Source organism: Phodopus roborovskii, unplaced genomic scaffold (assembly GCF_943737965.1).
Source record: "Phodopus roborovskii unplaced genomic scaffold, PHOROB, whole genome shotgun sequence".
Taxonomy (NCBI): domain Eukaryota; kingdom Metazoa; phylum Chordata; class Mammalia; order Rodentia; family Cricetidae; genus Phodopus; species Phodopus roborovskii.
This window is the reverse complement of record NW_026126480.1, coordinates 15,597,585-15,611,108: the sequence shown is the minus strand read 5'-3', so window position 1 is coordinate 15,611,108 and position 13,524 is coordinate 15,597,585. Positions and strand designations below refer to the sequence as shown.

The following is a 13,524-nucleotide window of genomic DNA, read 5'->3' as shown; positions in this document are numbered from 1 at the left end:
TTAGAGGCTGTTAAGAACAACCTGATGTGGGTTCTGGGAACTGAACCCAGATCCTCTGCAAGAGCAGTAAGCATTGTAAACTGCCAGGAGACTTGAGTTTTTACATTTTTTCCAGGTCAATTATGAAGTGGCTACACTTAGTATCTAGGTATTTGGAACTCAATGTGAGTAAATAGATACAACTGTTCCCTTATTGGTTTTTGGTATACTGGCAGTAACTGTTCAAAGAAAATATATTTTATTTGTGTCTATATTCAATGGTAAGTTCAGAAGAAAACAAAGAGGAGTCTGGGGAAATGGGTCATGTGTAAGAGCACTTACAGCTAAAATTGAGGACCTGACTTCCAATCCTCAGAAGCCATGCAAAAGCTGGATTTATAGCATGAGTGTTTGTAACACCATGGCTCATACAGAAAGGTGTGAGGGAGAGACAAGAGACTCTTCACATGCTCATAGCCTTTGATCCTGGTGTACATGGAAAAACAGCAACAGAAACCTTATCTGAAACAAAGTGGTAGATGGGAACTGACACTGCAGGTTGGCCTCTGGTCTTCACACACACACACACACACACACACACACACACACACACACACACACGAGAGAGAGAGAGAGAGAGAGAGAGAGAGAGAGAGAGAGAGAGAGAGAGGAGAGATATCATTCATGCTGCACACACAGAAGAAAACAGGGGAAGATCTCTGAAATAGCATGAGCAGGTTTATTGATAGTCTAGTCTGGGGAGACACAGAAGCCACCCAGGGATGAAAGCTGAAAAATGTTCAGAGTAAAGCAGATAAAGCTTCTAAAAGGGAGGAAGGCTGTCCCTGAAGGAGGAATAATATGCACAAATACTATAGTAAGAGGGACTTAGGACACAGACCTTAACAAAAGTATTGTTCCCATTGCCTGTGATATCTCTAGGGTAAACATGTTACAATCCATAAGTGAATCAAGGGAGCCATGGTTTTCAGGACCTATACACAGGAATATGTGCATCAATATATACTGAAAGAAAGGCACAAATAATATATTCCAGTGCATTTCCCTACGAGCATACCCCATGCACAGATGCACACGTATATATATCAAATATGGTTTGTTAAGTCAAAGTTTTCACACAGTAGGAGTACAAACAAAACTACCCACGCTATAGTACAGAAAAGGAATGAGGTCTTCAATGGATTGTATCTCTGTGGGAAAACCACCTGTGGTATGTATTTAAATGTCAGAGAGACTGTGCAGCATCCTTTTGAATTCAATCTTCCTTTCCCCTTCCTTCCCATAACCATCCAAATCTTAGAATAGTTAAACTACTAGCATGTGGTATGAAGATGAGACCAACTTTTAGGGACAACTTTCCCTGGAGACATGTTTTAGTCTCCTGGTGGGGAATACAGCCATTAGCTCACCAATTTTCCCTGCCTGTTTCCTATTATTGAGAGAAATCATGTTCAAATAAAAACATTTTTTACTGCACCTCTAAGGACATCAAGAGGTAAGCTTAACCCCACAATTTCCTGTAACTCAGAAGGGGCATGCTGCAGGGTGTGTCTAACTGCAGAAGATGTAAGATACATATTTTCTGTCTTTAGAAGGTCAATAGGGAAATAATTTTCATGCAAGAAATTACTGGGGTAGGTGAGATGGCTCAATGGTTAAGAGTGCATAGTGAGGAGGACTCAATTTTGATTCCCAGAACCTTTGCTTGGGGAGGGTAGCTCACAATCACCTGTAATCCCAGCTCTGGGGGTTGATGCCCTCTTCCGGACTCCAAGGGCACCCATCTTTGCATGTGCACAGACCCACTCATCTACCCAAAAGACAAATCTTAACTGTTGTTCATGAGTGACATGAATCCTGAAGGCTCCTTAAAAATGGAAAGACCAGTTGGGATGAGTTAAAAACTCTTGTCTAGGAGAGTGTTCAGTGGATTGCTTGCTTCTTCTTTTCCTTTCTTCCTTCCTTCCTTCCTTGTCTCCTTCCTTCCTCCCCTCTCTCTTTTTATTTCATTCTTTCTTTTTTTCAAGACAGAAGTTCCTCTGTATAGCCCTGGCAGTCCTGGAACTCACTCTATAGACCAGGCTGGACTCAAACTCAGAGATCCACTTGCTTCTGCCTTTTGAGTGCTGTGACTAAAGATGTGTACCACCATTCCTGGCTGTGAATTGTTTGCTTGTCATAGCTTCTTCATATAATAGTTCTATTTACATGTGTTAGCTGTACATATTAACAGAATACAGAGAGATAGATTCTGCCTAAATGGAAAATACATGCATCAAATCCAATCTTCTTATACCCTTCTCAGTGTGATTTCTACTTTACTTTCAAATTGTCTGAGATCAAACCTAAGGCTTCACACATGCTATGTCTCCAGCTCTCTGATTGACTTAAGCTTCAGGAGAGAGAGGACACAGTCCTTGTTTTTCTGTGTTTACCATATTTTAAATAACTGTTTTTTTACCACCTTGAATTTCATTGCAAATTGCATGTACACCTCATTTATGTTCATATAATACATGTAATTGTAAAAAAGTCATGAGGTTGAGAGGGATTGGAAGAGACACAGAAAGCATGATGGGGGAGGGGAGTGGAAAAGTTGTAAGTGAAGTGCTCTAGTAATTCTCAAAGCATTAAAAACTAAAACTTAGCCTGTGCTAAAGGACTATTTTAAGAATCAGATTCTCAAGGCCTGGCCAGAGTACACCATCATTGGTTGATAGCCATCCATAGACTGACTGAAAACAGAGAAACCATAACATCTAGTAAATAACATCTAGTATGATGAAAGTACAGCATTAGCTTTTAGAAGGACACAGATGCAAAGAGAAGTTTCCTGATTTTTTTTTTTTTTTTTTTTTTTTTAATGTGGGTTCTTACTACATAGGCCAGGTTGGTTTTACACTTGAAACAGGAACTCCTGCCTCAGCCTCAGAGTGCTGTAACTAACTGTGTTAGATACCATAGCTTTCTGCATAGCATTGTTATCTTTTCTGTTTTTAATGTTCAGTTTGTTTTATTTTTAAAATTCCATACAAGAACACTGCATTTCCATCATTCCCATCCCATACTCCCCTGCTCTCCAATTTCTCCTATGTTCCCTCACTCCCTTTCAGCCTCACAACTTCTTTATTATTACAATACTCTCTCTCTCTCCTCTCTCTCTCTCTCTCTCTCTCTCACACACACACAATGTATAAATAAATATAACCAACTGAGTTCATTTATCGCTACCTGCATATGAATGCTTAGTTAAGCCCAACTGGTTAGGATTGGAGAACTGTCATGAGGCTTTTATTTGGAGAAGACTAATTTTTTCTTGCTCCATAACCATGTTATTATTTTTAAGGATGATAAAAACTGAAACACACAAAGAGGGAAAGCACATCGATAAAATTAGAACGTGCTCTTCAAGAGTCAAGATTTGAAATTATGCTGTCCACTTCTAGGACCCATGCTGTTAATCACTATACTCAGGAGAAATTCATTTCTGCTTTAATCCTTAGTTCCCAACAGAGCATAACCTTTAGTATTTTGTTGGGAGTGTTGCATCTCTGACCCCTGCAAATACATCCATAGAGTCAAGGTGTCTTATTGTTTAGCCATGTATATGCCCGTATTTACATCCTGTCCTCTTATCATAGTTAATTGTTATAACTTCAGGAAATGGTGACAAAAATGCTCAGACCATCATTCCTCACAAAATGACATTTATTTTTGTTTGTACAATTTTCTAAACAGTTTCCAGTAGACTTTAAGTTTCAGAGAATGTAGCTGGGATTGTAATAGCTTTTCATGACAGTTACAAGTTAGTACAGAACTGAGGAACTCAGAAGAGATGTCTTTGCTTCTAGAGTAGGGAATGTTTGCAATTATACAAGTTTATTCTGTTCTGTTGACATCATAGTTTCTTCTCATAAGTCTTTCAACTCTGAGATGGTTTAAACATTAAATTTTAATGGCTGTGGTTTTAAGTATATACTTTTTCTAATGCATATTATGAGTGGACCTGTGAGGGAAAACTGCACTGTTACTGGTTACACAATGGATCCTTTCAGATGATATTCTGATTCTTTCTTTTTTTTGATAATTTTTTAATTTAAATTTGAAACAAGCTTGTTTTACATGTCAGTCCCAGTTCCCTCACCCTCCTGTCCTCCCCTATCCCTTCCACCAACCCCCATCTCATTCTCTTTCTGCTCCCCAGGGAGGGTGAGGCCTTCCATGGCGAGTCTTCAAAGTCTTTCATAACATTTGGAGCAGGGCCTAGGCCCTCTCCAATGTGTCTAGGCTGAGAGAGTATTCCTGTATGTGGAATGGGCTCCCAAAGTCCATTTATATACTATGGATAAATATTGATCCATTACCAGAGGCCCCATAGACTGCCCAGTTCTCCAAACACCACATTCAGGGAATCTGGGTCTGTCCTATGCTTGTTTTCCAGCTATCAGACTGGGATCCCCCTTGTTCAGGTTAGATGTTTCTGTGGGTTTCTCCAGCCTGGTCATGATCCCTTTGCTTATCACTCCTCCCTCTCTGCAACTGAATTCCTGGAGTTTGACTCAGTGTTCAGCTGTGGGTGTCTGCTTCTGCTTCCATCAGCTACTAGATGAAGGCTCTAGAATGGCATATAAGGTACTCATCAATCTCATTATCGAGGAAGGGCATTTAAGGTATCCTCTCCACTATTGTTTAGATTGCTAGTTGGGTCTCTGGACATTTCCCTAGTGCTAGATTTCTCTTTAAACCTATAATGGCTCCCTCTATTATGGTATCTCTTTTCTTGCTCTGTTCTATTCTTCCCCTGACTCAATCTTTCTGCTCCCTCATGCTCATCTCTCTCCTCTTCTCTTTCTCCTAACTCCCTCTCCCCCCCCCCCATGCTCCCAATTTGTTTGGGAGATCTTGTCCCTTTCCCCTTCTCCAGGGGAGCATGTATGTCTCTATTAGCCCTGCCGCCCCCCTATTTCCTAGCTTTTCTGGCTGTGTGGATTGTAGGCTGATAATCCTTTGCTCTATGTCTAAAATCCATATATGAGTGAGTACATACCACTGGGTTACCTCACTCAAGAGGATGGAACTCTAGTTCCATCCATTTTCCTGAAAATTTCAAGATTCCATTGTGTTTTTCTGTTGAGTAGTACTCCATTGTGTAAATGTACAGTATTTTCTTCATTCATTACTCAGTCGAGGGCCATTCAGGTTGTTTCCAGGTTCCAGCTATTACAAATAATGTTCCTATGAACATAGTTGAACAGATGTGCTTGCTGTATGAATGTGCATCTTTTATATGCCTAAGAGTAAGATTGCTGTGTCTTGAGGTAGACTGATTTCCATTTTCCTGATGAACTGCCACACTGATTTCCAAGCAGCTCTACAAGTTTGTACTCCCACCAGCAATGGAGGAGTCTTCCCCTCTCTCCACATCCTCTCCAGCATAAACTTGTCATTGGTGTTTTTGATTTTAGCCATTCTGACAGGCGTAAGATGGTATTTGAGTTGTGTTTATTCACCTTTTTCTATACCTATTATTCTTAGGTTTGGCTTTTTCATGGTGTCCTATATTTCCTGGATATGCTGTGTCAGGGATTGTTTGACTTAGGAATTTCTTTAGTTGTTGAATCTATCTCTCCTAGTGTATCTTCAACTCCTGAGATTCTGTCTTCCATCTCTTGTATTCTGTTTGTTATGCTTCTATCTGTAGATCCTGTGTGTTTGCCCAGTTTTGTATTTCCAGCATTCCCCTCAGTCTGTGGTGTTTTTTTTTTTTTTTTTTTGGTCTCCATTTCATCTTTCAAGCCTTGCCATTTGAATTGTTTCTTGCAATTTTTGGGTTGTCTTTTTCTCTATTTCTTCAATTTTTCCCCCCGAGACAGAGTTTCTCTGTATTGCTTTGGAGCCTGTCCTGGAACCGGCTCTTATAGATCAGGCTGGCCTCAGACTCACAGAGATTCTCCTGCCTCTGCCTCCTGAGTGCTGGGTTTAAAGGCATGGGCCACCAACACCCGGCTTATTTCTTGATTTTTTTTTTGTTTTCTTTTTCTTCCATTTCATTAAGGGATTTTCTCATTACCTCTTTCAGGGTCTCTATCATTGTCATAATGTTGTTTTTAGGGTCATTCTTGTCTGCTTCATCTGTATTGGAATGTTCAGGTCTTGCTGGTATGGAGTTCCTAGACTCTGCTGGCATCATACTGATCTTTCTTTTGTTGACTGTGTTCTTATAGTGTGTCTACTCATCCCTTCTCCCAGTGTGTACTGGTGGGGTCTCCTTCTTCTGGTGGGTACCAGACCAAGGTTGTCTTCCAGTGGGTTCAAGCAGGTCCAGTACTCCAATGGCTCTCCTCTTCTGGTGGGTGGTGGTGGGAGTCCTCTTGTGGGTGGAGGTGGGACCAGGACACTGGCAGATGTCAGATGGGCCAGTCCCCTGCATGCAGTCCCAAATCCTCAGGAGCCTCCTAGCAGGGCACTGGAAGGTGGGCTCCTCCCATGGGTAAAAGAGGGACTAGGATGTTGGCAAGCTGTGGATGGGCCTCTGCCCGAATGGGCTCCCTTGTGTGTGCACAATCCCTAGGCCTCAGGAGGCTTCTATAGCATTCTGATTCTTATGCAATTGACATAAGAGGTAGAAAGCCAACACTATTCTAGTAAGGATTTATATATGTAAATTTTGATATGTGCTAGGAAAATGAAGACTATAAAGAAAATATTCCACTTTTCAGATACCACAACTAGTACCTCAGTGATGGCCTTTCCACATGTTTTAGCAAAATTGCGATTTTGGGGGACTGCAAAGGTATCTCAGTGGTTTAAGGGCACTTGCTGTTCTTGCAGAAGACCCAAGTTCAGTTCTAGGAAAACACACTGGATACCTCAAAAACACCTGTAGCCTCTATGTCAGGGGAATCTAACATGTTCTTTTGGGCTCTGTGGGTATCTATCTGTATACTATATACATGCATACATACATGCATGCATACATACATACCTAGACACATACACATAAAATAAAAAACAATACCCATCTCTGGTGTTTCTTCTCCACATCCTCTGAGGTGCATGCATATGTGTCTGTACATGCACTTATTCATGCATGTGTGTGTGTGTGATGACTAGAGAGTGATATTGACTCCAGATATGTTCCATGTTAGTTTTTTGAGACAATATCTCCTACTTAAAATGGAAGGTGATGGTCCAGCTACACTGACTATCCAGGATCCCTGGGTTATAGGGATATCCATACCCCTCCCAATGCTTGATTTACAGCCTTACAGCATTATACCTGGCCTTTTACATGGGTGCTGGGCTTCCCAGCTCAGGTCTTCATGAGGGAATGAAAAGATTTCTAGTAATCCAAGAAATCACACTTTTAAGTACTTCTCCATACTGTAACATTTCAGATGTGTGCAAAAGTGCCTGAAATAATGTGGAATAATGTAACCTGAAAAATAAAAGGCCCAGAGAGAGATATTGGGTTTCAAGCTGATGATCAGAAAAGCAAAGCAGACAGTCACTAGCTCGTACTTCTCTACCTATGCTCAGTCCAAAGGGAAAATCCTGACTGCTCCCAACTTTACTGCTCCTCAGATTCACTCAGACTGTTATGCTCTTTTTAAGGTGGCTAGAGACTAAGTCTTCAAGACTAACTTTGCTTCTTCCTTTTGTACCTATCAAATCCTGGGATTAAAGGCCTGTGTGATTGCAAGTGCTGAGATCACCTTTGTGTGAGCTGTTTCTCTTTAGGACTAGATCAATTTCATATAGCTCAGTGTGGCCTTGAAATAGCAGAGATACATCTGCTTTTCTTCTGAGTTCTGGGATTAATGGTGTATGCCACCACTGCCTGGCTCTATGACTAACTAGTATGGCTGCTGGGATTAGAAGTGTGCATCGTCACTGCCTGGCTCTATGGTTTGTGGCTAGCTTTGCTTTCTGAACCCTCAGGCATGCTTTAATAAATCATAAATAATCTTATCACCACAGAATAACAATTTCATTGAAATAGAAACTTAATATTTATTTAAAATTAAAATGTAATTACACTGTTTCCCCCATTCCATTTCTTCTGTTTACCACCTCCCATGCTGGGGGCAATGCAAAGTGAATCTCACAAGAATTGCTTTTGTAGCAACAATTATATGGTAGAAGTTGTTTCATGGGCTGGACATTGTAAGAGAGGCTAGCTATGAGCCAGCCATAGTGCTCTGTGACATTTCCTGGGAATGAGTTCTTCCAGGCTTTGAAATTACATCTTATCAGGACTTGCTATTGGTGATACTGGAGATCCTAGTTCAAGACTACCAAAGTTTAAGAACACCTGATAAGTAGTGTGGGCGCAGAATGACCTATGTGCTCATTTTACCTCTTGCCAGTTCCCCAGAGGTGGCATTCTAGACCTCCAAATTCTTTTTGTCACTGAGTTTTGTGGTCACTTAGAACCAAAAATAAGTGTGTGTGTGTGTGTGTGTGTGTGTGTGTGTGTGTGTGTGTGACAATGACACAAACCTAACACAGCCCTATCTTCATATCAACAAATAACTGCTGGAGAGATTTGATTTTTCCTAGGGCTTTACCTGCCTGGAGTGGTTCAACCATAGCTGAAATATACCCCCTTTCACATAGTCACATAGTCATTAAATCATATTTAGATCTAGATTCAAGCTGCTACTGTGATTTCTTTTAACCCAGCCACCAACTTCTGAATTGAAACTATCTTTTTCTTTTAAAAAATGTATTTACTCATATTTACTTACTTGTGTATGTCTGTTACATGTATCAGCTACTTCAGAAACCAGAAGAGGGCATGGGTCCCCTGGAGCTGGACTTAGTGGACATTGTGAGCTCCCTGAAATGGGTGCTGGGAACTGAACTAGGGTCCTCTGAAAGGGCAACAATCTCTCTTAACTATGTAGCAATCCCTCCCCCATCAGCTTACTGTGTGAGGCAGTTCTGCTGCCCCAGCTTTGGCATATACAACCTTGAGAACTGTGGAGAGAAATTACTTAAGGACCTTGGGATACAAGTGTCCCATTGAAGCTGTGAACTGGTTATACATCTTAATTACACACCTTCATTCTGTTCAGATAGAAGCTGGGACTTGAGGCCTTGGCTGGACCATGATGAGAGTACAGCAATTTAGTGGAGGATTAGTGACTAGAATGACTACTTCCTAAGCTAATTTGTAGACATTTCTTTTCTACTCAACCATTGTCACTAGTCAAGCTCAGTTAGGATGTGAAGAGGAACTGGTTTGTATGAAACATGTTTCCAGATGGTAACATGTTTCAGTCAGATCATAAGGAAAACCCAACCTCAGGAAGGTGGTACAGACTTCTGCCCTGCCCCCATTCAGGTCTCCCTTTCAACTGTGACCTCATCACTGACACCATATCCCCTAAAGATTGCCAAAGACAGGAGCAGCTGCCCCCTCTATGGGAGCCAGGTGGCAGTAGGGCTACACTGGGAGGTGGCATCTGCAGGACCTAGGTGAAAGGACATCACCGGACACCTACTGGTCCCTGCACCCAGGTGTGCTCGGTGCTACATCAAATCTTTCGAAGCTGTGTGCTCCACTCTGCCCTCAGGTAATCCTGCATCCTCCTTAAGGAAATATGGCACGGGCTAGGGAAGAAGCAGGAGACAGCCGGTTGGTGTCTGGTAGGGAGCCATCCTCACGAATCATCAGAGTGTCTGTCAAGACCCCACAGGACTGCCAGGAATTTTTGCTGGCAGAAAATAGCAACGTCCATCGCTTTAAGAAACAAATCTCCAAATACCTTCAATGTGACACTGACCGATTGGTGCTCATCTTCTCTGGGAAGATTCTCCGGGATCAAGACATACTGAGTAAGCGTGGCATCCTTGATGGTTCTACAGTTCACGTGGTAGTGAGGACTCGTTTGAAAGGGTCAGCCTGTATGGGAGCTCTGGCAGGGCCTACAGGCCACTGTACTCACCGTTCGGAACCATCGGCCTCTGATAGTGCTGGGGTGCTAGCCAGGCTGGGCCGACTGGCCCGAACCTCGCCTGACCTAGCTGATTTCTTCAGCCAGCTTGTCCAACTTCTGACAATGGCACCAGAATCGGTGGTGCAATTCTTGGAAGACCCTCTGATTCAAGGACTGGCAAATGAGAAACAAGCCAACGGCCTACATGTTCCTGAATCCTCAAAGACAGTACAGAGACGAGACCCAGCTCTCAAATTTCCTGAAACCTTTCCGAAGCCAGCACAGCAACAGGAAGTCCTGCAGGAACACAGGCAGAGGCTGGAGGCCCCGAAAGCAGTGCCAGGAGGTGACAATGCTATGCGTCCTGGCTGCTCTGATATCCAGCAGATCATGCTCTCTACTCTTGCCTTTTTGGTGTCCTCTAAAGGCCACATTTCAGGCTTGGAGATGTGCAGAGGAGAAGCCGCCAACGCTCACAGCAATTCTGATCCCTCCATCACCATTCCAGCCACTTCTGTTCCGGCCAGGCCCTTTGCACAAGAGGTCAGTACAGGAGGAATTACCCAGATCAAGGGCATCGTCTCAAGTCAGGCCAGTTTAGGATGCCGACCTGGTACACTAGATTTACAACCAGGCTCAGATCTTCCCTTCCAAGAGTACCAGCCTCCAGTGGAGAAGGCACCTTCAGTCGGTCAGCTGAGACCGTCGCCCTATGTTTTGTGCCGAGCCTTGAATGTCCTGCAGCAGAATCCGGCTCTGCTACACCAGCTGGCAACTGGCAGCCCCCTACTACATCATATGCCACTTCTTCCCATCCTTACCAACCCTCGAGCGCTGCAGGCATTGCTACAGATAGAACAAGGCCTACAGATACTGTCCAGGGAGGTGCCTGAGCTGGGACCATTCTTATGGGACTCAGCTAAACCACGTGGGGCTAGAGGAGCCCCAGAAACGAGGGGTAGAAGACAAGCCCATAGAGAAGATACTTCACAACACTACTTGGCCTATCTTCAGCTCTTTCATTCCTTGGCCAATGCCTGTTCCCAGTCTACCCAAACTGGACTGTCCTTGCCCCTCCTCATTGAAGGTCGCTACCAGCAAGAACTGGAGCAGCTGAAAGCCTTGGGTTTTGCTAACCATGATGCAAATCTGCAGGCCCTTATAGCCACGGATGGAGATATCCACGCCGCCATTGAGAGGATTCTCGGGGCTCCGCAGGCCTAGTCTCTCTAGTGGATGCTCACTATGCTCCATTCTGTGGAAAGAGGAAAAGGCACTTATTTTAGAAATTCCTCCTCGGATTATGAGCACATTTGGGCAGCCCTTCTCTCACTGCCCTAGCCTGTTCTACATTAAAGAAGATTACTTGGAGCTCCTGCCTGTTGTAGATTTGAGGCTGGGTGGGCAATATCATCTTATTTGGAGAGGGACTTGTATAATGCTCCTGAGGCCATGCTTTACTTATTCTCATGTCTCTAACCTACAGAATCTTTTCCGTTTCAAACGTAACACAAGGCTGGGACATGGCTCAACAGGTCATAGGTAAATTGCTTCCAGTGCAAGCATTAAGACTGAGTTCATACCTTAGCATGTACAGTGGTGCATCTGTAACCCTAGCACTAGGCAGTGGGATGGGAAAACAGGAGGGGGGGGGAACAGGAGGGTATCTGGAGCTCAGAGACCAGCCAAGCCTAACCAGTTAATGATCTCCATGCTCAGTCTCAAAATATAAGGTGGAAAGCAGTGGTGGAAGACACCTGATCTCAACATCTGGCCTACACGCGTGCATATACACATACACAAACATGTACATACATACAGGCACATATACTAACAATAGGGCAGATAAATTCTGAAATGTTTTTGATATTTTCACTCCCATCCATCAGCATTCAGGTGTCTTGCCAGTATTGCCATCACCTCTATTAGTTACTTCCAGCGGTAGAATCCTGGCTGTTAACTCTCCCAAGAAGTCCTGACTTTTCTTAAGACCTCTTGGAACCACTCATTTCTTTGGCCAAATGTTTCTCTGCCTAGAGTTCTTTTGCTTTTTAGCTTCCCTCTGAGCTTTATTTTATACCTGCCTATGCTTAGGCTCTTGTTCCATGAGGTTAACCCCTCAGGGAAGCACCATCTCCCTCCTCCACAGGGCTCTTTTCTCCTCCACAATGCTTGCCTCTGTTGCCCTCTCTGATGCTGCTCTATTTCTACAGATTTTGCCCCTGGATTTTGATATGTCTCCCTCCCAGGGGCAAAACTTTATGAACCTCTGTAGTTGGGGAGCTAGCACAACAAGATGCAGAAGTTTTTTTTTTTTTTTTTAACTCTCTGAATTATTTTTTCCAATTCTCATTTCTTTGATGGATGTATTTCCTTTAATCCTCTTTTGTTTGCTCCCTACATTATGCTATGTCTATTCTTTTTATTATTTTTTTAATTTCAATTAAAATTTTTTTCTTTTCCTGCACCCTCCCATCTTCCCCTGTTCCCCCCCACCAACGCCACTCCATCCCCCTTTTGCTCCCCAGTAGGTATATGGGTATATGCCTAAGAGGGGGATTGCCGGGTCCTGTGGTAAACTAATTCCCATTTTCCTGAGGAACCGCCATACTGATCTCCAAAATGGCTGTATGAGTTTGCACTCCCACCAGCAGTGGAGGAGTGTTCCAGTTTCTCCACATCCTCTCCAACATAAGTCATCACTGGTGTTTCTAATTTTAGCCATTCTGGCAGGGGTAAGATGGTATCTCAAAGTTGTTTTGATTTGCATTTCCCTGATAGCTAAGGATGTGGAGCATTTTCTTAAGTGCCTTTCAGCCTTTTTGATTTCCTCCATTGAGAATTCTTTCTTCAGTTCTGTACCCCATTTTTAATAGGGTTATTTGGTGTTTTATTGACTAGTTTCTTGAGTTCTTTGTATATTTTGGAGATCAGCCCTTTGTCGGATATAGGATTGGTGAAATTCTTTTCCCAGTCTGTGGGCTGCAGTTTGGTCATGTCCACTGTGTCCTTTGCCTTACAGAAGCTTCTAAGTTTGAAGAGGTCCCATTTATTAATTGTTGCTCTTAGTGTCTGTGCCCCTGGAGTTATGTTCAGGAAGCAGTCTCCTATACCAATTTGTTCAAGGGTACCTCCTACTTTCTCTTCCAAGAGGTTCAATGTGGCTGGATTGATGTTGAGGTCTTTGACCCATTTGGACTTGAGTTTTGTGCATGGCGACAGACATGGGTCTATCTGCAGTCTTCTCCACACCCTCATCCAATTGTGCCAGCACCATTTGTAGAAGATGCTGTCTTTGCCCCATTGTATAATTTTAGCTGTTTTGTCGAAAATCAGGTGTTCATAGGTGCGTGGATTAATATCAGGATTTTCAATTCGATTCCATTGGTCTACCTGTCTATTTTTATGCCAATACCAGGCTGTTTTCAGAACTATAGCTCTGTAGTAGAGCTTAAAGTCAGGAATGGTGATGCCTCCTGAAGTTCTTTTATTGTATAGGGTTGTTTTGGCTATCCTGGGTCTTTTGTTTTTCCATATAAAGTTGATTATTATCCTTTCAAGGTCGGTGAAGAATTGTGGT

The 13,524-nt window shown here is 42.9% G+C and overlaps 1 protein-coding gene across 1 annotated transcript; it reads left to right on the top strand.

Annotated features, from left to right (window-relative positions):
* The first annotated feature begins 9,406 nt into the window (after positions 1-9,406).
* Positions 9,407-11,168, top strand: LOC127228085 (ubiquilin-1). The gene has a single exon (XM_051192523.1). It carries the CDS (start codon positions 9,609-9,611, stop codon positions 11,166-11,168), a length of 1,560 nt encoding a protein of 519 aa, XP_051048480.1. The 5' UTR covers positions 9,407-9,608.
* The last annotated feature ends 2,356 nt before the right edge of the window (positions 11,169-13,524 follow it).